The 22,508-nt window shown below is 38.6% G+C and overlaps 1 protein-coding gene across 7 annotated transcripts; it reads left to right on the plus strand.

Moving 5' to 3' along the window:
* Nucleotides 1-8,373: 8,373 nt before the first annotated feature.
* Nucleotides 8,374-22,190, plus strand: LOC116992874 (interleukin-1 receptor type 1-like). Of its 7 annotated transcripts, none has more exons than XM_033052947.1 (14): nucleotides 8,374-8,430; nucleotides 8,771-9,158; nucleotides 9,265-9,513; nucleotides 9,630-9,818; nucleotides 12,049-12,118; nucleotides 14,577-14,820; nucleotides 15,132-15,318; nucleotides 16,100-16,262; nucleotides 16,554-16,619; nucleotides 17,175-17,274; nucleotides 18,841-18,989; nucleotides 19,289-19,432; nucleotides 20,821-20,982; nucleotides 21,476-22,190. In XM_033052947.1, the coding sequence occupies exons 4-14, from the start codon at nucleotides 9,771-9,773 to the stop codon at nucleotides 21,865-21,867; spliced, it is 1,725 nt and encodes a 574-aa protein (XP_032908838.1). In that variant the 5' UTR covers nucleotides 8,374-8,430; nucleotides 8,771-9,158; nucleotides 9,265-9,513; nucleotides 9,630-9,770; the 3' UTR covers nucleotides 21,868-22,190. The 7 variants fall into 7 exon arrangements, with proteins under 7 accessions (XP_032908838.1, XP_032908844.1, XP_032908842.1 ...); XM_033052953.1 differs by having other exon boundaries at nucleotides 14,577-14,694; XM_033052951.1 differs by having other exon boundaries at nucleotides 9,265-9,434.
* The last annotated feature ends 318 nt before the right edge of the window (nucleotides 22,191-22,508 follow it).

The raw sequence follows: 22,508 nt of genomic DNA on the forward strand, positions 1-22,508 counted from the left end.
AGTCTCAAACTTTTTGGAAGCAGACTTGGGGGGTCTTAGGATTTCAAATCCCCTCCCCTGACAGATGCAAGTGCACTGCTGTCTGAAGATTGTTTTTAGAAATAGTTACCTGAGATAAGCAAGTTGATCCCAGAAAAGCACTCTCCTGCCTCCACAATACCCTCTTTTTTAACTCTTTTTTTTTTTTTAACTGCACCTTATCAAGTTCGCATGGTAATGTTCCTTTTCTGCCAAATGTTTGAGCCATTAACTCTTTCAAGTTTCGAAATATGACTGAAAAAGGAGTGGAAGGAATTGCTTAATGCAAATCACATATGGTTGCTTGGGAAAACGTTGTAACATCTATAAGATTTTTAGTCAGTCTTCAGTCTTTCTTTTGTGTAAAAAGGTGATACAATTCCATGGATTTTTCTATCATTTCACTTTCTAAATACAAAAGTTTGTGATGATTCTCTGTATTCATGAGGAATGTTGAATTGAAATACCCAAGAAAATGGTTTTCTTCCATTATAGTAATCTTTCTAAAATATCAAGTTGTAATATAATTGTTAACACTTTGTTAATAGAAATACTTTGTGTTTAGAAGCACATTCACTTTAAAATTCAGAGCCCAGGAACCCAGATATTACCCAGCTGCTCTTTAGCTGGTGCTCGTTGCAAACGTGTAACTATGGACCCAATGCTGAGTTCACAAATTGTCTATGAACAATACGTCTGGTCACATTCAGAAGAGACAGCTGGATTCATGAATAACAGGATTTATTGGCTCCAACATCTATGGTTCTTTTGGATTGCCAGTGATAAATGCACTGACTGCCGAAGAGCTGTACATAGCACTAACCATATGATTGCAATCACAACCTCAGTATCCTGGGTCAACACTCAGCATAGCCGAGGACACAAAACTTACCAAAAGGTATCCCTTCTGGGGAGGGCCAAGAAGACTAACCCATTAATCTGTCCCTGCAATTTTTTGTCAGATTATCATGCCCCCCGCAAGGTATGAAATTGGGGTACATTTTATGCCTTATTAGTCACTGTTTTGCAAAGTGCTGTGAAGCAGGGCTGCAGTCAAACTTTATGTTCTTTGTTGTCACATTGTACAGAGTATTTCTCCATAGGAGGTGTACTTGGTTTGGACAAAATATTCCTGGGTACCAGGTAGAAGGATGAGACCCTGTGGCTTCCACCTCACTTCATGTTCCTCCCTAATGTCATGGCAACACAAATCACAAGAATTCCATCTGGTTTCCATGATTACACTGTGGGTCCTCTGACATACTGAGCTTTGCATTATCCAACAGTGCTCTTGCCACCAGTTACTCTTCTAGTCAAATGATGTTGGTTATGAGGGGAAAGTGAAAGTCACTATCTCAGAACTTATATCTCAGCAGTTCTTGGATGGCAAGTGTAGCGAGTAGCAAGCAGGTCACAGTATGTGGTGGTTCAAAAGGCTGTGAATATGGGCAGTCTGGATGCCCTCCTAGTACTCCATTGTACCTTCGTTGCCTCAGGGGTAGAAGGAAAGCCAGTTCAGGCAGTTAAGTCTTCTGGGGCTGAGCAGAAGAATAAATAAAACTTTTGAGAGCTGTCTGTGACTCCAGTATTACAGGATGTTTTAGTTCTTCGCGGCACTCTTGAGCCTAGCTGCACAGTAAACTGTATCCTGACCCACACTGTGATCTCATGTGGATTTAAACCTCATCTTTGGCTTTCCATGGAAGAAAACCCAGTCTGCAGCCAGAAGGAGGTCATGAGCATGCTCTGTTGCAGAGCTTCAGCATGCAAATGGTCAGTGTTTTGAGAGGCTGAAATATTATGAGAAGTTTCAGTGTAAACCCTTGATTAATACTGAGTTAAGGTTGACAGCCTTCACTTCCCATTCCACAAAGACCCAATCTGTCAGAGGCTGCTACTTTGTTTTCCAGTCCCTCTTTGCAACTCTTGTTTTTTTCATCCGGGAACCTGGATGTTGTTCATTTGCTGAGCAATCCCTGTTCTGCCTAGACTAGCAGTGTAAATAAAAATATTGTTAAAGTTTCTGTGTTACAGATTTTTTCCAACAAACCACTGTTCTGACTACAAACTTTAAACAGTTAATAACAGAGATCAGCTGCTTGTAAAAGTCTTCCCTAATGTTTCAGAAATGTTTTCATGCATGGATTTTTTACATGCAACTGAAAAAAGCACCAGGCAGGTACAGAAGCTGTGAAGCCATATCAGTACCATGTTGGTCCTAAGAATTTATAATTATTCAAACGGTGAAAAGTTGATAGTGTTGTTGTTTGCTTGTTTCTGACTTAAAAAGAAGGTTGGTAGCTGGATGGAGATGATAAACTAATCAGCAGATGGGCTACTAACCAGTCAAAATACTTCTTTCTTTCTTTTTTATTAAATAAATAACTTGAAAGTTTTTCTATGACATAGGTAAGGTATTTCACAAGAAAGCTGTATCTTAGTATAAAATAATATGGTTCAGGTATTTCAGGATTTTTTCATTCAATGCTATATTCAAACATAACAGCCCAAACAAATAGAATGATATTTAAAAAACAGTTATACCTGGCACAAATAACAAGAATTCATCTGCAGACCTGCTTTTTTCCCCCCACCTTGTTCATTAGCAAAACAGAATGTCACTCTATTATCTGCTAGTGAAAATTCAAGCTTAATGCTGTCCCACTTGTTTTGGTAGATATTTTTATGCTAGTGCATTTTTCTTAGATAAAATTTTGTATTTGCATGTTCAGGAGGAAAATTAGCTTATTTTTCCAAGAAACCATATTATTGAAATTAAACTTGGTTACTACAGTTGATCTTAAGGGGGAAATGTGAAAAAGGAGACATCTGATGGGGAGTATGCAAAAAGATTTCTGTGAGAGGAAATTTAGTACATGCTGTCATCTGGTAGAAACTTGTTTTAATGACCTACAGTAAAGTTCTTACAAAGATGCTGGAGTAATTTCTTGACTAGTTTTAAATATTATAAAAACCTATTACAAATGGGAGATTTTACTGTCTCTGAATTGCCCAAAGAAGCCCTTTTAGGAAGTTAGAGACCTACATTTCTTTGTTTTGCATTTTCTTGAAAGTTGTGGTGATTGATGCAATACTTCCTTTAAGTCTTTCTTTACTGTTTTTCACTTAGCTCAAAGTTCTTGTGGTTAGTTGGTAGTAGGGCACCATGCACCAGATTTTTAACTGTTTTTAGGTGTTACATGGCATTGAACCCTGTCCTCTGCCTGCAGAAAGGGGCTATGTTTGTGTAATTGCACAGATAAAAGTGCAGTATGCAATCCTAAGGCCGCTAAGAACATTTTAACAAAGTAATTGTGAAGACTTGCAGGAGACAACTTGCAATGGAAAATTCTGTTTGGTAATTTCCATATAATCTTTTTACCATCTAAGCCCAAACGCTGCCTTCCAGTTCTTAGAGGACTTCACCTCAAACCTCCTAGGTACAATTTTATGACAGTGAGTGTCATATGTATTTGATTATAAATGCTTTTTTTTCCTTTGTCTGTGACCAAAAATTTGCTGTAGACACCTGTGCCATGCGTGTATATAGCACCTAGATGGCCTGAGCTTGGGAAACACAGGATGCCTCTGCCCTTTGGCTAGCTGATTCCTATCTCAGGTATCCAGTTATGTTGTTCTCTCTGTGTTACCACGCTTCATCCTAACAAAGGAGTTAGTTGTTCATTGGTATATACTGGATGTATTGTTTACAGGCAGAAGTTGTAGTCTGTCTTCACTTTAACCTAGACAAGCCAAATTAACTTAAAACTTTCCTGAAATGTAAGCTTCTTATTTCCCTTAGTATACTCATAGTTCAGTGAAGTCTCTCGGAATTTGTGAATATATTAACAGGACAGAGCACAACATTTCATCTGAAGGTGGGCCATTACCCTGGAGAGTGTTGTCAGGGACGTGTGGGCATGCAGAAGTTACTGATCCATATGAGAGCTGATGCAAGCAGGCTCAGCCTGAGCTGTGCTGGATGTACCCCGTGCTGCAGGCACAAGTGGAGCCAGCTCAGACTTGGCACCTGGCAACGGCTCCACCCAAAGTCTCGGCTTAACTTGAACTGAAACAGCCTGTTTTCATACACCATCTTTTTTCATGACAGTAAAGATGATGAATAGAGTTTTCTACTCCTGAGGACACCTTATAAAACCCTAAAGCCTTCAGTGCTGGCCAATGTCCCCACAGATGGGATTTGCGTGATGTTGATGAGAGGTCTGGCTGAGGCTGCACAGCTCTGGGTTCCCAGCATTGGAAGAGACATAAGATTATCTGTGCTATCTCATTTTACCTTCTCAGATTATCTCCAATAACCCCAATTTTAATCACTATTCTGTGGATTCTGAGCACCTTTCTCACTGGACTCTTTAATGATGACTTGTATCAGTGCATTGCAGGTGCCTTTGGTACTTCTCTAACTCTACTGGAAACAGTTAACCTGATTTAAGGCAGCATTTTCTACTTTTTAAAAAATTTTATTTAAAATATACAATATACTGGTGATTCATAGGAATCTTGACCACAGTTCTCCTTAATCTGTGATTCTGGATGGCAAATGGTTATTTTTGCGTTTAAAATTAAAGAAAATAAAATGGTATCATTTCTGAGTGCAGGAGGAGTAAATGGGTAAACACCAGTGTAAGCTAAGCTGCAGGGTCACATACTTCTTTTCTAACTATTGTGCCATTAGTAAATTACATAGGAAAACTTCAATTCTTTTGTACTGCTAGCACTAACAAAAATACTGACATGAAAGCCACGGCTAATCCCCTGGCAAGTTCCCTCCATGGCAGTAACTACTGCCACACCTTGGCTTCTCCCTTTTCAAGCATCTACTTCCTTCTTTTGCTTGCTGGCTTCCCAGTCAGCCCTGCAACTCTGGCTTTGCAATGGAGCTCAACTTTGTCTGCTCACCATGACAGTTGGTTACCACAATGAAGGCAATAAGAATATTGAAACAAAACAATAGACTAATGAGATACAATCAAACACTTCAACATTACTTTCATATTTTAAATTTTCAATTTTCCTGCCCTAGCTTAACCTCTCTTAATAAAAATTTTTACATTCCCTGCAGATTATAGTGTTCTTGAATATTTCTTCTTCGATAGAAGATTTTTCTGTTCTCAAATCATGTATTACATACATGTTTTATGTAGCTTTAACTGTATCTAAATTACCTGCAATTACATTTCTTGATATTTTTCATTCTTGTAACTTTAAAAGATTTGTACATACAATGATAAAGTTACAAAGTTACCTTGTGCAACAAAGTTTAAAGCAGAAATGGTATAAAAAATTACCTGAAGTGCTTTAAAACTCTCTAAGTTAAGTTTTGATTTGCCCTGTTCAGTTTCAGATGAGAAAGATACATGATGAATACATATGGCAGCCAAACCCAAAAAATATGATGGTTGGTGTAAACCACATTTTTGCCCTAAATATACTTGTGGTTATCTTAGAGACATAGTATGACTATAGTCTTTTCTCGTGTAGAAGAGATGATTTAGCAGGCACAGGTAAAACATGGGATTACTGGATTCTATAATAGCCTTAAAAGAACCTAACAATTACATTTGCTTGTCATTGGCGCTTATCCTAAAAGACTCAGGGCAAGTATTGCCCTGATTTTTGCAGTTCAAGTCAGTTGGTGGGGAGGACCAGGTGACCACACGAGGCATGTTTGAAAAGATATAATTTCAGACTAACTGCTGGCAGGCACTGTTGATAGGTTTCCCAGCTACTTGGGTTTTATCTTCAAGTTTTGCCTCATCTGGAAGGAACCTGTTTGATGGGCTTCAGGATTGTTTTGTGACATAAGTGTTCTCTTGATCCAAACAATAAAGCTAATGCAGCCACATGCCCCAAGGAGATGATATATGTGAAAAAAGAAAGTTGTCAATCCTGTATGTTGAGAAAGACAAGTGATCTTGAAAACTGGAACAAAACCACTGGACGACATCTCAGGCAACTTCCATCCCATCTTTCCCTAAGAGAATGCTCTCACTCTGATTTTCTTCTAAGTGTAACTGAAAGGGCTGAATTATTTATCACAGGCACTGCGCTCCTTTCATTGGCTATATAATGTTTATCAAATAAAGAAAGAAAATGCCACCACCTGATGGAAAAAGGTCTTCTCAGTGATACCTCATTTAGCATACATACTTTGGAGAAATGCTATACACTGAATGCTATCCTCAAGCCCAGTCTTAATTTGCAAAGAAGTTGCCTTATCTGAGCTTCTCCTCAGCTGCAGAAAGGTGTAAGTATGATCATCGCTCTGCTGCAATCCATTTTTGAAGATGGCACTGGTGGATGGATAGACCCCTCCCTGTGTTAATTATGACTGCTTCTTCTATCTTAGAGCTTTATGAGGCAAAATGCATCTGAATGTTTGCATAGATTAAAAAATAAAAAAAAAGAAAAAGTAAATTCTTCTGCATAGATCTGATCTGGAGGATGTTTGGGTAACATTTTGCTTAGCATCACCTTCATTGGTGGATCTGCTGATTCCTGGTCTGCTTTGAAGTGTCCCCGTGAACGTACCAAATGTTCATGCAGACTAATGTCACTGTCCCCCCTCCTCAGACAACCCACTCCTCTGCTCTTCCCTGCAATTTTTGTCTTATGACTGCCATGATCTGTGTATTTTTGTATTTCATGAAATCCAGCCATTTCAGCTTTACTACACTTTTTTTTTTCTGAATTCTGGTTCACATTCAATGAATACTTAAATGATTGAATAGTTCTGATTTTACCTGTTCATTTTGGTGATATTTTAACAGTGTTTTACACCAGAAATCTTTTCTATTACATTGAATATAGGAGAAGAAGCCCCATCACAACTGCATACAGCAGAACGTCTAGCATGTGTACCTCAAAAAGAATTCTTATAAATTTATTATTTTTTTTTAAATCAGTGCTTCTAGAGCAATATAGTAGACACCTCACTTAATCAGATTCCAGTCACAGATGTTTTTGGGTGGTGTAAAATAATACAGAAACTAAAAATCTTGCATAATCTTACATTGTTTGACCTAATACAAGGAGTTAATGAGAAACATTTCCAAAACTAAATATGGATAGAAGTGGTGACCAAAGAGACAAGCTGACTACATAAATCCTGCTGTGTTTGCCAAGTCAGGAATGAATTAATTTTCTGTGTACTCCCCAACAGCTTTGGGTCTGGAAGTGTTGCAATGTGCCTCCAGTTAGCACAATATACCCAGTATTGATGTAAGACAGTTTATGCAAGCAGAGCAGGGCATAATCTTTCACCTTAACTTATCTGCAGCTAGTGGGCAGGATGTTTGAACATGTTTCCATTTGGCAAGTATTATAGTACCAGAACATGCAATGAAAGAAGTACCAGAAGCAGGATGAAAAGGGGTGGAAGGAACAGGACACATCTGGATTATTCTCCACAGTTTTTGCAGAATACTTGTAATTTGCTTAGCACATACGCAATGTATTTTTAATAATAATGACAACATCTATCTTGATAGTTCTATACTCCATGATTGCTGCCTGCTTTGTGAAGAACAAAGAAGAGCTTTCCTCTATCTTAATATCTATTTAGTAGTGAGTGAAGAAATAAGTGGCAGTGCAGCATTAAAATTGCCTACATTTTATTTGGTGTATCAACAAAATAGTTTGAGGAACAAAGCTTTGTAAAACTTTGGCTCTAGCTATGGTGCGAAACAGAGAACTAAGAATCACAGAGAACATAGTGTTCTCAGAACAGCTACACATTAAGTCATCGCTGCAAAATATCAGGACTACTTAGTAGCTGCTAAGTTTATAGACAAAAACGTAGGGGCTAAATGAGAATAACCTGTATGTTCAGGCTTCTAAATTTCTCAGTGACAGTCTGGGTAAATCAGACCACGCAGCTAAAACAGCCTACTGAATAAGCAAATAAATCGGCGGATGTCCCCGAGATGCTCCTGCCAACAGCCTCCACGGAGTCTTCAAGAGCTGTTTCTCTTCCAGTGACACAGTCTCTTCAACTAGGGAGGTTTGCAGCTGTTCGCACTTTAAAACAAACAAACAAACAAACAAACACACAGAAGTCAGTCACCTCAGATCTCTCAATCTTTGCTTGGAGGAGTTCCCTGGGCCGAGGCTGAGCCCAGCCAGCAGCAGCGAGGAGCTGGCGGGGCAGCTCAAACACTTCGTTTTTCGGAGCCTGCCTTTAACCAGCCCCGCTTACTTGAGCCGGGGCGCGGGGCGCGGGGGAACGGGGGCTGGCCCTGCCCTGCCCTGCCCTGCCCCGGGGCCACCTCACCGTCCCGGGGACACCCAGGCTCGCAGGCGGCGGGAGGAGGCGAGGGCGCCGCTGGGAGGAGCCGCCCGGGCGGCGGGCGCTCGGCTGCCGGGGCTGTCTGGGAGGCCCCCGAGGACCAGGTAGGGATTCTCCGGGCCCTGGCCCGGCCGCAGCGAGCCCTGGGCGTTGACGGGGGCTCAGGGTCTTGACCGGCCCCCGAGAGGCGGGGGCGGCGGCGGGGCCCCGCAGGTGCGGCCGGGAGCGCGGCTCTCCGCGGCTGCTGAGGCGGGCGGGGCGGCCTCAGCCGGGCCGGGACCATCCGGGCAGGAGATCCTTGGTGGTCGCACTTTGCTCTGGCGCCTCGCTTTTGGGGCTGGGAGGTGACTCGGACCGAGGTAGTGTCTGCTAGGGACAGTTCGGGAGCAGGGGTGGGAGCTCTGGAGGAGAAGAGTCAGCCCTGACCGCGGCTCGTTCCGACAGACCTGAGCGAGCGCCGCTTCTCCGCCGCTGCCCCTCGGCACTGAGGCGGGCGGGATCCCCTGCACCGCCCAGGAGCCACAGCCCTTCAAGGACATGCTTCCAGGAGTAGCTCGCCATTCAAATAAAGAGTATTGGGAAACGATTTCCTGCCGTGCCCGCTGAGGGATGCCAGCGTTTCACAGAAACACGGCTGTCGGGATAGTCGCAGTGCTGTCACTGCATCCTGACGGGGCTAACTCAGCTCTGCCACACCAGGTATGTCCCGTGAATGAATATATCTGAATATGTATATTTGCTGTCATCTTTTCTTTCGTAGTCAAAACTGGGACACTTGATTAATCTCTCTAGAAGCGGATGGTGTACCTTGCAGTTAATAGGATCATTTAAGGTAATATGAATATATATATATATATATACACATTTTTTATTATTTAAAATATTCCTAGGCTTATATACCAGCAATAGTGTGGTACTCTTTCTGTTGGTTTTCTCAGTTCTGAGGACTGTTGCATATTTGAATCAGTTTGTGATTTTGAAGAAGAGATTCAAATGAACCTGCCACAAGTTTACCAAAATCGGTGAAACCTGTGATCCTTCGAAGTTTTGAGAACACTTCTTTTTTTGAGTGGATCAGCTTTGGAAGGACTAAAAAGCAGATGGAAAGGTGGTTATGCCAATTTAATGAGAAATTTTAGTGCAAATTATGCCTACATGCTGTCATTGATGCTGTCCTTGTAATTCAGGTGCGTGTATCATTGAAGACCTCTTCCAGGCAGTTTATGGTTTTTGGGTTTTTTTGGGAGTGGTTGTTAGTAATATTTTTTTTTAAACTGAAATTGATAAAAATATTTCCTTTCAGGGTGAAACTTTATGGACGTGGCTTCGCACACCTGAATTTTTTTTCCTCTTTGGAAAAATCCAGGCAGAGATAACTAGAGCTGAAGTCTGTTGTGAATGATAAAGCTGCACAGGTCGATTGTGTGCTCAAGATGTGGACAGAATGCCTGGGAAAAGGGAGAAATTTAGCTGTTTATCATGGCAGAATGTGGTAGGAAAAACTTTTGCAATTGGTTCTGCAGTCGTATGTATGTTATTTTCATCCTTATTTATGTGAATGCATGCACAGAGAAGAGCCTAATTTTGCTTTTGTGTCTGCCTTCCATAGAAATGAAAATTTTTCACCATGAAAAGTGAGAGATGAGGGAGTCTCCTCAGAGCAGTGTATGTGGTTTTACACAAGGCTGCATATATGTTTGCAAGTCTTCTATGTTGACAAAAGGACAAATTATAAATTTAGATAGAAAGTATGTTGAAATTATAGAAAAACAGAATCCTGAAAGACTTTCTTTCAGGATGTGGTAAAATACTACTTCTGTATTTTCTATATACTAGTATCTGCTGAATCTACTGGTGGGACAAAAATCTTCTTGAGAGAGCTCTTGTGAGACAGAGCACTAGAGCAAGGTAGTGTTGTAGGAGAACAGAGTTTGTGAAAAAGCAGTGATTCAGAGAAGTCATGAAGAAAATACCTGCTCATAAGTGGAGTCTATTCAGTCCTGTTTTATCTTTGAATTCTATCTGCAACAATATTTTCCTCTTTTTAAAAATTAAAAATTATAGATTTTTGAGAGTTACTGTGCATCACGAATAATGGAAAAAGTTGTAGCTTTTGTGCAAACACACATAACCTACCTCCCGAGATTTTAATGTTTGTGTATTTCTGCAGTCAGGATTCTTTCAGGGACTCATCCCATCTTAGAGCTAGGCAAGAAAAGACCTGCCTGTAATATGAGTGGAAATTTGCAAGGAGGGAGGAGGAAAGAGAAGGGGGAGAAGGGAAGCAGGCATTGCAAGAAACAGCATGGATGACTCAAGGCATGGCATGCTTCTGAGTCAGCCAGTGAAGTAAGACACAGCAGCTAGAAGTGTCATCTTTCACTCTTGTTGAAAATGGTGATCAGCTCAATGGTCCTCATGGCAGGATGGGGTTCTCCAGCACATACTTCAGTTGGAATAGTTGCATTTGTCCTCTCACTGTGCTGTAAAACACCGTGGTAGGCTGAATTAAAAAAAACAAAAAAAGTAAAGCAGGTCAAGTTAAGGGACAGCTTCCCAGAGACCTGCAATAAAGAGATCCCTCTCCAAATATGTTAGGGATCAGAGGACTGCTAAAGAGTCCTGACAGTCATTCTCAAATATATAAATAAGCATGTAAAAGATAAATGCCTAGATTTTAGGTGAAGAAACATCCCTACTAGGGTCCCAAACAAATCTTCTGCTCAGCATCTACAGTAATTTCACGACTATAAGACGCACCCTTTTGACTAAAATTTTGGTCCGAACCTGGAAGTGCACCTCATAGTCCGGTGTGCCTTATAGTAGTGAAATTACTGTATTTTGATGATCTAGACAGAGGGAATCTGTTTCATTTGCAGAATTTGCCAACAGTACAATGCTATTCAGGTTAGAACATGGAGGTGTAAATTGCAAAGAATGGCACAAAGATGTCACAATAGTAAATGACTGAAAAATAGTAAATAGTAAAAGAAGAAAATTGTTGTAGAGCAATCTAAAGAAAATTTTAAATGAAGACATATGGCCAAAATACTTACATCATGTGCCCAACAGCTGAGTTTGCCTGATTCTTAGCATCCAGTGATGAGATCTTGAAATTTTACAACATAGGCCCATGGAAATATCAGATCAATACTCAGTAGTACTCAAAGAACAAGATATGGTTAGAAATCATTAGGAAAAAGATCCAGAAAAAAACATTAATTGTCTTTGTTTATAAGTCCATAGTGCACTTATGTTTTGAAGATTGTATGCAAGTTTTGTCCTGTCCTCCCCACCTCAGACAGGTTGTAGCATAACTGGATGCAGTACAGAAGTGGGTGGCAAAAAAAAAAGTCAGAATTATGAAATCAGATTCCATCTAAGGGAAAGTTAGAGAATCTGCGACTGTAGCTTGGGAAAGCAAGAAGTAGGAAGGAGTGTGCTAGAGATGTAAAAAACCCAAGTGCTTAACAAGCTGACGTAGGAGATGTTAATTCTTTTTTTTCTTTCTTCTGGTGTAAAAATTAGGAGCTGTCAAGTAAAACAGGCAGGTAACAGGCTCAAAACAAGTCAAAGACAATTCCTCTGTTTCATGTGTCCTCTATCAACTGTGTAATTCCTGTTTTAATTGTGTAATGCATTAATCGTGTAATGCAAATGTTTACTTTAAATTGTGGAAGTTCATGTTGGAAAATGCTAATTGAAGGTTTTTATTTCTGCAGGGAAACATGACAGCAAAAACACTGTTTTCGTGTAACATTGCAGCAGCATTTTTTTCTTTAATTATTGCAAGTGAGTTTATTTGTGGCTATGGAAAGTTTTATTCTGGAACTTCTGTTTTTTTCACACAAGTAATGATAACTTTCTCTGAAAGTGTCTGTAATGGTGAAATTTACATGCATGCCAATTAGTTCTTTTGAATAGCCCAAGAGCAGGAACCTATAAAACCATAATATGTGGTATTTTATGTACTAACTTGTCACAGAGTCATTTAGGTTGGAAAGGTGCTCTTCATGTTTAACCTTACAGGGTCAAGATTTTGCAAATCTCTGCAAATGGAGACTCCACATCTTCTTTGGGCGTGTTGTTCCACTGTTTGATCACTTTTACAATTAAAAAAAAAGTATAGATAGAATGTTTTATTTTCAATTTGTGCTCATTGCCTCTTGCCCTATGAGTGGGTAATGCTGGCAGAAGTCTGCCTCTTTGTTGTTCGTTTTCTCCATCAGGTATTTATACATGTTGATAAGATCCACCTACACACTCCTCTCCTCTCTAGGCTGAGTAGTTCCTTTCTTTCATCCTCTACTCAAGTGAGAGGTGCTCCACTCCCTTATTCATGTTTGTGGCTATGTGCTGGACTCTCTCCAGTAAATTCAAATCTGGCAAGTCCTTATGCATCCCAGAACACTGGTAGCATTTTTTTTTTAATTTTTTTTTTTTTTTTTTGCCATGAGGGAGCATTGGTGGCTCATGATTAGTTTGTGGTCTAACAGGACCCAAATATTCTCTGCAGATCTACTCTCCAGCTGAGTGGTCTTCAGCAAAGTACTGGTGTCCCTTGTACTGTTTCAGGATATTAGCATTACATGGCAAGAGAAGGTTATCAGGTTCTGTGGCCACAGCATTTTGTAATGATCACAGTTGTTATGGGGCATTCAACACAGACACCTGAGTAATTCAATTTTTGGGTAAGTAATTTGGAAAAGATCTGTGGTGAGGTGATGAGAATGGTGGATGACTCAAAATTATTCTTTGGTCGCTGAAACTGATGCTTGCTCTGCAGCAGGTGTCTGGATATCAAATAGTTTAGTGGAGAACATCAGTCAGTAAAATCAGGTGGATGTGAAGGGGTGTGAAAGGGCCATGCATATATAGCAGAAACAAGTATGCTGTATGTGTGTGATGTGAGCATTAATTAATTAATTAATAGCCCCTTGGGGAAGTGCTGCTTTGATATCTCTGGATGCTCTCTGGAATCATTAATTCTGTCATCAGTGGTGAGCAGAAAACCAGAGTTTTGGAAAGCAGCAGAGCAGAAAACAGAGAGCCTCATTATGCTACTCTTTACCCCCACAGTGAGTGTGTGCCAGTTGAACTCTGCATTCCATCTCAGAAAGGTGGTATCAGAAGAGGTGGAGAGATGAGTGACAATGTTGTGTGATATGGGATGGCTTCCATATGAGAAGTCTCTAAATGAAGGAGGACTCTGAGGAAAAGAAGCAGAAGCAGGATGGGATGAAGGTCTATAAAAATGTTAACACCATAGGATAGGCAGATGAGAGGAAATTTACCATTTCTCAGAACAAGAAATGCATGATACTCAAAGAATTTATAAAAGCCAGTGAATGTTTTTTCATGCAGAACGTAAGAGGAAAGGAAGGGACTGGAACCAGAATGGTATTGTATTTGTTGTGTCTTCCTCTCTTCAGCATATTTAGCACTGATAGCTATCAGATACAGGATTTTGGGTTAAACAGACACTTGCATGACTCTCTGTGGCAATTCTTACATAATAACTAAGCAAGGAAGTTTCAATAAATGTATTACTGACTTGAGAATGTGACCATGGTATCCAGAGTTGGTGCTTTTTTGTCAAATTACAAAAAAAAAAAACCCCAAAAAACCCAAACCAAACTTGGTGTTGCTGTTTTCCTGCATGAGTCTATGTTAGAATTAAAGAAAATCAGCTCATTGTTGATTGTAATGATTCCTCCCTAAGTGTTCATAAAGTGAAGCATGAGTTGAAATTCCCATGGCAAACTTAGTATTTGTACAAAACAATCTTTAACTTGGGACACTTCAGTGTTAGGACATGTGAGTGTCAAAAGCATAGTCTGTCTTGATTACTTTGACTACAGTTAAGAGAAGTTAAAAAATAAAGACTAAATGTGAAATTTGTGAGCATGTGTGTATTAGTGTACATGCCCATGAAACAGACTGGAGAAACACAAGTACTAATTTGCATCTGAAATGAAACATGTGAATGACAAGTCACTGCAAACAAAGACATTCTACTGAGTGTAAAGATTACATTCAAAAAACATAATTTCGTTTTAGTGGTGTAACTTTTTCTGTAAACTGCTGAATAGTACTCTCAACTGTAAAGATAAGGGATTAAAATTGTATTTTTAGTAGTTGACTTGAGAATGGAGGTGAAAACTCTAATCAACTTTGTAAACATAATCAGGAAATAAATTCAGTATCTTGTTGTAGGGTATTTGAGTTTTTCTTTATCTCTTTCCTTTAGAGAAATGTGAAGCCTATGATGTGATGTTGAAGCAAAGTCTTGTGCCTGATGGGCAGCCTCTTGCTATTAAATGTTCACTGGAAAAGAGCTTGGAAAATGGAGACTACAACTTAACATGGTATAAAGTTGGTAACCAGAAACCTGTGCCTAGAGACAAACTGTCTAGACTTCATCAGCAGAAGGATTTAATTTGGTTTCTTCCTGCAATGTTAGAAGATTCTGGAGATTATGAATGTGTCATAAGGTGAAAGTTAAAAAAAAATTATATTTTTACAGAAATGAGTTTCAAAGTGAGTATCTTTTAGAAAGCAAGTAAAAGTTTGAGAGTAAGGGAAATACTAATGAAGAAGAGGGAATGCAACTACAAAAACTGACTTTAGTTTGGGGAAATTAAGTCTAGTTTGGGGCTTTGTTTTCCTTGTAGGCAAAAGTAAACATATTAAAGATACTGTAAACATTTTTTTTTTCTCTTCGTTCTCCAAAAATATTGCCGTAAGTTTTTGACCTGGAAAATATGGTAAATATATTAATTTATTTGTGGTCTGTTAATTGCAGGAATTTGACAAGCTTCACGAAAATGCGTACAAAAGTAACAGTTTTTGAGAGGATTGATGGTTTATGCTTAAATGAAAAATTTGCTGTAAAGGAGGTAATATTCACCTCATCTTCTGCAAAGGCTGTGTGTCCCCACTTGGATTTTTTCAGGAAAGAGAAGAATATTCACCCTGTTCGTTGGTATAAGGTGAGAACATAGTGTTTTGTTTTGTCTTACAGCTGTCCATTATTTATTATAAAAATAAGTGATCTTTGAGAATTGGAGCAGAAGAACTAAAGATTTAATGAAAATTGGAGAAAAAATGCTATTAACACAAATTGGAAGAGGATTAAGACTTTCTGTCTTTTCAAGGTGTTCTTGATTATCAGGGCAGAAATTCAGCTGGGATGGAGGACTGATGCTGACCCATGTACCCACCAGGGTGGCATCTGTTCACCTGCTAGGGAAACACAGCCTTGTGTAGAAACAGATTTATCATGGCATATCCCTTAGGTGCTCAATACTGTTCTATTCCATTATTCTATTTCATGTTGTTCACACTCTCTTGAAGGCTCTTTCTGTTACAAGAATCTAGTAACAGAGTTCTGCCAAATACCTGCCTCAGACTCGTGCAGTCCATATGGTACCAGTGGTATTGAGGCTCCTGAAAAAATAAAATCTCATTATTGGGTGATGCTTTATTGATGAATACTTTTGCAAGTACTGACAACCCACATTGTACTTTCTTATTTTACTAATACTGAAAGTTGTTTTCCAAAGGGAGTGAGCTGGGGTATCTTTAAATTGAAATTTCAGCTGAAGTGAAGTGTGCATTTTTTTATATTCCACTGCCTTTGCTCTTCCTCAACCTCTACAGGGTGTCCATCCTTATGCTGTGGTCCATTGAAACTTCAGGTTGTATCAAAGAGGGGCAAACCATGGAAATACACAGATATATGAATTAACAGACTTTTCTACATACTTTTAGGACTGCCAGCTGCTGGAAGGAAAAAGGTTTGTTGTTTTAAACAGTGACCTTATAATTTTCAATGTGACTGTAAATGATGGAGGAAACTATACCTGTGAAACAACATATATCTACAATGGGAAGCAATATAACATTTCACGAGACATCAGTCTGATTGTACAATGTAAGTAAATAATTTCACTATGTTTGTATTCATAGCAAGTCCAATTTTTTGTTGCAAATTTCTAAAGACTAAAGTGGAAAGACCTAATTTTTGGATGGACATGCTTAAATATGCAGTAATGACTACCTGAGATATGGTACTTTCAGTATTGAGTAATATTTTACTATAAAATGACTGATAACCTTGTCTTTAGTACAAGGGGTGTTTTTAGGTTGTACTTGCATTATAGAGCATGAAACAGACTTCAACTGCCCCTGGTTTTCTGAAAAGCACTTTTTAACTTTTCATTAGTGACCCCACCAAAAAAGCCTCCAGAGATAACTTACCCAAGAAACAACTCCATTGAAGTGGAACTCGGTAAGTAGCTTTCTTTAGAGTAAATATGAATTTGTATCCTAGCTAAAATGTATTTTCAAGGAGTGTCCTATTCTCTGCTTTCTTGGTTTTATTTTTCAAAAAAAGTGCTTCAGTGACCAGATCAGTTTCTCTCTGGTGATCTCCAAAAGTTGGAATGAGGGGTGAGAGGGAAGGAAATGAGGCATGTTGCTTACAAAGTCCTGAAGAAATTTCTCAGATGCAAGAAAAACTGTAGGAACCCAAGTGATTATCTGTCACATCTGTTTCTTTCCATCACTCTGGAAGTGATTCTAAAAACAGGTCCATTGCGAGTCTGCAGGCAAAGTGATGCCCCAAGAGGAGCATCTTCTTCCTGGATTCAGCTTCTGCCATCCTACTATTCTCTTTCTGGACCTGCAGATCACTGAGAATATAGACCCTCTGTTAGAGTAACTTTTCTGAAAGAGTTTAGCATCCTCCTTAGTTGGGGTGTGTGTGTGAATCTGTGAATAGGATTGTATAGATTTTAATTAGGTTATGGAAATTAACTCTCTACTTTGTAACACAATTTTACAGGCTCACAGGTTACTGTGGATTGCAATACAACAGGTGCTGATGGGTATGACGTGTACTGGACAGGCAATGATATGAGCAGAATCTTTGCAAGTTCCTATGAGTAAGTATATTTTCAGATTAGAAAATACTGTGTTGGCAACCAAAGAGCAACTTTCTCCCTTTGACATTAAAATATTTAGTAATATTTTTCCCTTGCTTTAAATAGCATTCTTAAAAACTCTAATGCTTGCCTTCTCCAATTGTCTTCCTGCTTTAGAAATAGAAACTTCCTGAAATAGAAACTTTAAATGTAGTAGGCACATGGGCTTCACATGCAAGTGTGCATTTCTTGCTCATTGTAAAAAATCAGTCTGAATTTCCAACATTGGGAAAAGGTGTTTTGTTACAATCCCATCATTGTAATACAGTTTCTTTTGAACAAACTCTGGCCTGGCAGAGACCTCTTTTGGTCGGATGAGGCATGTTCAGGTGCACAATCTTCTGACTGTCTCTTCTGTGTTCCACATCCACCTCTCTGAAAGGTTGCAAAAGGGCAAATCTGTGCTATACCAGAAAAAATGAGATATCTAGGTTTAAGAGCATTAAGTTAGAGAAATTTTACTGAGATCAACTGAAGAGCTAATGGAAGACTTTATTGAGGGCATTTGGACTGAAGCTTAGGGGTCAGAAGAGAAAAGGGGACAATTTCTAGTGATTAGCTGGGAGGACTTGGACTGAGTAAGTGTGTGAAGGGCAAGTGGGAGATAAGGTGATGTGAAAATCAGGTTAAATGGAATTAAAATAAGATAAATTATATCTGACTGGAAAAACCAACACAAATTGGAGTAAGAGTCAATCTGAAATGCTCTTGGACATTACAGGTTTCGAACTAAAAATTTCAGGGTTTTTCTGTGATCCCTTATGGTGATGCTGTGAATAAAAAAAAATGAGATAACTTTCATAAATTCTGGAGCACTATCTAGGGCCTAAAAACCAGTGAAGAAAAGAGAAGAATGATTTCTGCAAAGTAAGAATATAGTTGCAAGAAATAAGTTTTCATCATAAAACAAAGGGAGAAATAAAATGCTGAATTATTTGGGTGCTCACCAAGAGAGAGCACTATGTAACAGTAATACATTATCCTGTCACAAAGAATTGTAGTGCCATAAACAATTAGGGCATAATGCGGAGACACATGGTCACTGAGTTGATATTGCAAAAGCAATGTTATTTTTTGTACTTCCTAGCACTTACATGGTTATCTTTGGTCACTTGCACTAGTGATGTTGGTACATTTGTTCCCTGAATGTCATATCCTATTGTGAAATATCTATGTCCATCTACTCTCACAGGGATTGAGAAGCCCATAACAAGAGTTTATTTAGGTTAGTAAGGTATATTTTGGAACTTCCAACTATAGAAACCTTACATTCCTTTGGGAAAGCACAGCTGCAGATAAGATAACATCTTGATGTGTTGATGCTTTCCAATGCATATGCTAAATGTCAGTAGGAGGAGACGTCTGACTGTTTGGGTTTCTTTCATATTATGTAATTGTTCAGCTGCTGTGAAGTTTGGTTGACATTTTCAGAAGGAAATAACCACTGTTGTGCTGCAGATGTTAAGAGGTGAAGCCATTCCTGACAGGGCTGTGGTTTTATGGTTTTATTTGTCACCTTTTGGACAGGGGAGAAACTTCTTATGATGGGCGCCCTATGCATTCTTTGAAGCTGATAATTTCAGAAGTGAGCAGTGAAGATTATGAACAGCCTTTTGTATGTGAAGCTTCAAATGCCTTTGGGCAAGTTGCATCCTATATTATATTAAAACACAGAGGTAAGAAATACTATTATTTTTGAGGCCTGTGGTTATCTATACTTCCTCAGAAGGGAAGTTTAGGTTTTGATACCAAATTCTCGTGTTTCGTATTGAAAGAAAACAAGTGTATTACAGTCTGCAGTATGCATGTGCCTCTGCATAGGGAAGAAATCACTACAGCATTGTATTTATTATTATTTTAAAAACAAGGTAAATAGGAATGAAAAATGTAATACTCAAATTTGTATTGAATTTCTGTGAAAGATCAGATTTGGACAAATTCAATGATAAAAAAATTTTCTTATATTTTTCTGCAGTTTCTGACATACGACGATGGCTGACTGGAGGGCTTGTCTCTTTGTTAATTTTAACATTTATCACTTTAATAATCTACAAAATTTTCAAGATTGATTTGGTGCTTTGGTACCGTAATTCTATCTGTGCCCTTACAAGTGAGGAAGGTATGTGAATGTGACCAGGTATGTAAGTATAATTAGGCTATTGATTTTTTTTACTTGCCATTACTTCTGAGAAATAATGGGATTGTTTAGTACAATGTATGTAGAACTTCCATAAGGAATTTTCAGATATGCACAAAGACATTTTGTGCAGAATTTTCTCAGTCATATGGGTAAAATACATAATTATGCTTGAAGTAATAAAAGGTGCATAATATTGAAGGTATTCATAGTGAAGTAGGCCAAAAGAACTATGGGTTATTCCAAAATGAGCATGTTGTTTTCTGTTTTTCTGTAGTTTCTTTACATGTAGATTTATGGTCACTCTGGTGATGAACAATAGGTGTCAGCAGAGCTACATCCTGTAAACTGGATGTTTATAGACGTGCATTAAATATTTATTTTGAAAATCTGACTCATTTGTCAGAGATTAATTTTGTTGGGGTTTTTCTTTCATTTTGCAGTTTCTCTCTGTTACCCTTGCTTTCCTCCTAACTCCTGTCAGTTATGATGTGGACATATCAAAGATAAAATTTGCTGCTAGTTCTGTGTTCTGGGATTCTTCTAATGTGTTTTAGTTTAATGCACTGTAGGCAAATATATTGGACAGATGTGAAAAATTTGAAATAAGCATAACATTATAGTTATATTTCATGTCAGTTCTCAGAATCAGATTGTCTGAAGTTCGCCATGGCTTGAAGGTGAGTGGATTACATACATTAAGATAGTTAATGTTTACTCTTGCCTACTTTAAATGTTTTCATGGAAAAGTAATTACAACTCCTGGTCAAAAATTCAGTTTTACTATAATACTGTAATAGGGTTTCAATTAAAAGGAAAAAAAAAAATCAAAATTTCTAACTTGTGGAGTTGGATCTGATTTTGGCTTGGTTCTTTCAGTCCTGCTTGCTATGCTTTAACTGTTAAAACCTCAGAAGCCTTCTGACCTTTTTTTCTACCTGTGAAAAGCCCTCCCAGGACTATGACAAGAAAGAATTGCCATTTTTCCACCTTCTCTTGTGGTTAGTCAGAAGTGAAGATAACTCCTGCTGGGTTTCTTTCAGGAGAGCTGGGGCAGAAAGTCTTGTGATAAGGGTACTTCTTCAGTGTCCCAACCTCTGGGGTTGGGAGCTCTTCCCTGCAGGTCTCAGGTCCTGCATCTAGCTCATTTGGTGACTCCTCCATCCCCAGGATGGGCAAGGAAGTCAGATTCTGTGGCTGATCATCTTTATTTTGATTCACAGGGCATTTTACTTCTCTGAGGTGATTCTATCAGATGGGTGAAATCAGCCCCACATTGCTATTTCTAAACAGTCCAGAAAAGAAACTTTGCAATAAAGGCATTTTTATGAGTTTTAGTTTTTTAATAGAAATGTTTGTGTTTCTTTTAGATGGGAAGATCTATGATGCGTATGTCCTGTACACAGAAAGCAGTGAAGGCAGAAGTATCTGTTGTCTGGAAACCTTTGTTCATAGGATACTCCCAGATGTTTTAGAAAAACAATGTGGATATAACCTTTTCATATTAGGAAGGGATGATTTACCAGGAGAAGGTATGCTTTAATTAGCAGAGGTAACAGGTTGCCTTTTGACACATTGTTCTCGGTTATGTTTATCTATGTTTATCTATGCATTTTTGGAAAAAAAAGCTGTATTTATTTAGTTTTAATTGATAATTTGCCCAATGCAATTTTTTTTATTTTTCTTTCTTTTCCTTACTGAAGATTCTGTTCTGATGTTGTGAGGGTCTGCACATTCTTAGTGATGAACAAATCCTCAGTAATGAGGACTTAATAGCATTAATAATACTGTTGAGGTTTTTTTGAATGATATCTTCTCCTGAGGGCTGAAGAAAACAGTTTTTTATAAGCTATGTCATGCAAAGGATCATAAATCATGAATCGTGACTCGCAGTGTGAAGATCTTAAAGCAACCACTGCTTTGAGCTAGCCACAGCTTCATGTTTGCAATTTAAAAATAAAGAACTATTTTACACCAGTTGTAAAATTTCTATGCAGACTTTGATTGTTCCTTCCTCATTTGCAGCTGTGGTCAGTGTTGCTGATGAAACCCTTAAGCAAAGCAGAAGACTGATAATAATTTTGGGATCAGAAACATCTAGGTGCTGCCTGTTAGAAGACACCTCTGAGCAACAACTAGCTATGTATAATGCTCTCATCCGTGATGGGATTCAAGTGATTCTTATAGAAATGGGTGAAATACAGGACTACACAAACATGCCAGAATCAGTCAGATACATTAAGCAAAAACATGGAGCTGTTCAATGGAAAGGGGACTTCTCAGAGAAATCTTGTTCAGCAAACACAAGATTCTGGAAAAATGTGCGCTATCAAATGCCATCCAGGAAAAAGGTATCTTATTCTGAAGTGCATTTGTTGCCCCTAACTTCGAACAGTCCTGCGGCAAAGGGAAGTTAAGAAACACTTATATAAATCATATGAAGAACTTTATACTACAAAGTAGATGTTTTCTTTGAGGAGTAGAAACTGTTCATCCCTTCCATAAATTACACCCTAAAAGAAAAAACTCAGTGCAACTTTATTTCTGTTGCGGGTTTTGGATAGTGATGCAATTTGTTGTGTTTGTCTCTTTCAAATATTATGAGTAAACATGGTGATGGTGGATAGGCTATTAAGTAGCTATGGTCCACATAAATGCTGTATGAAGAAAGAGGTGTGAAGTCCATTTTTAAAAAATGAAAACTGCAGTTGATAAATTAAAAGCCTGTTTGTGTCATTAGCATTTTCCTAGTCATTTGGTTCCAAATCCTGTTGCCTCTTCATGATTTCCTTTTTGGTGCAAGAATCTGCTCTGTGCAAGCTTTACCTTCTGAGCAACAGACCTTACTCTTGCTTCTTGAAAGGTTTGGGGAAATACATGACTTAGCAGGTATATTTAAAACTCATCACAACACTAAATGTGTTTCTGCTGAACAGTTGGTACCAAATGTGTTCAGCAAATGGAAGGGAATGAAATCCACGGATTTTTAGACTGTTGAACAATTCTGTAGTATCTGGTTTATGTTTTCTTTTTGAACTTAGTCTCTTGTAATGCATAG

This window comes from Catharus ustulatus, chromosome 2 (genome assembly GCF_009819885.2).
Source record: "Catharus ustulatus isolate bCatUst1 chromosome 2, bCatUst1.pri.v2, whole genome shotgun sequence".
NCBI lineage: Eukaryota > Metazoa > Chordata > Aves > Passeriformes > Turdidae > Catharus > Catharus ustulatus.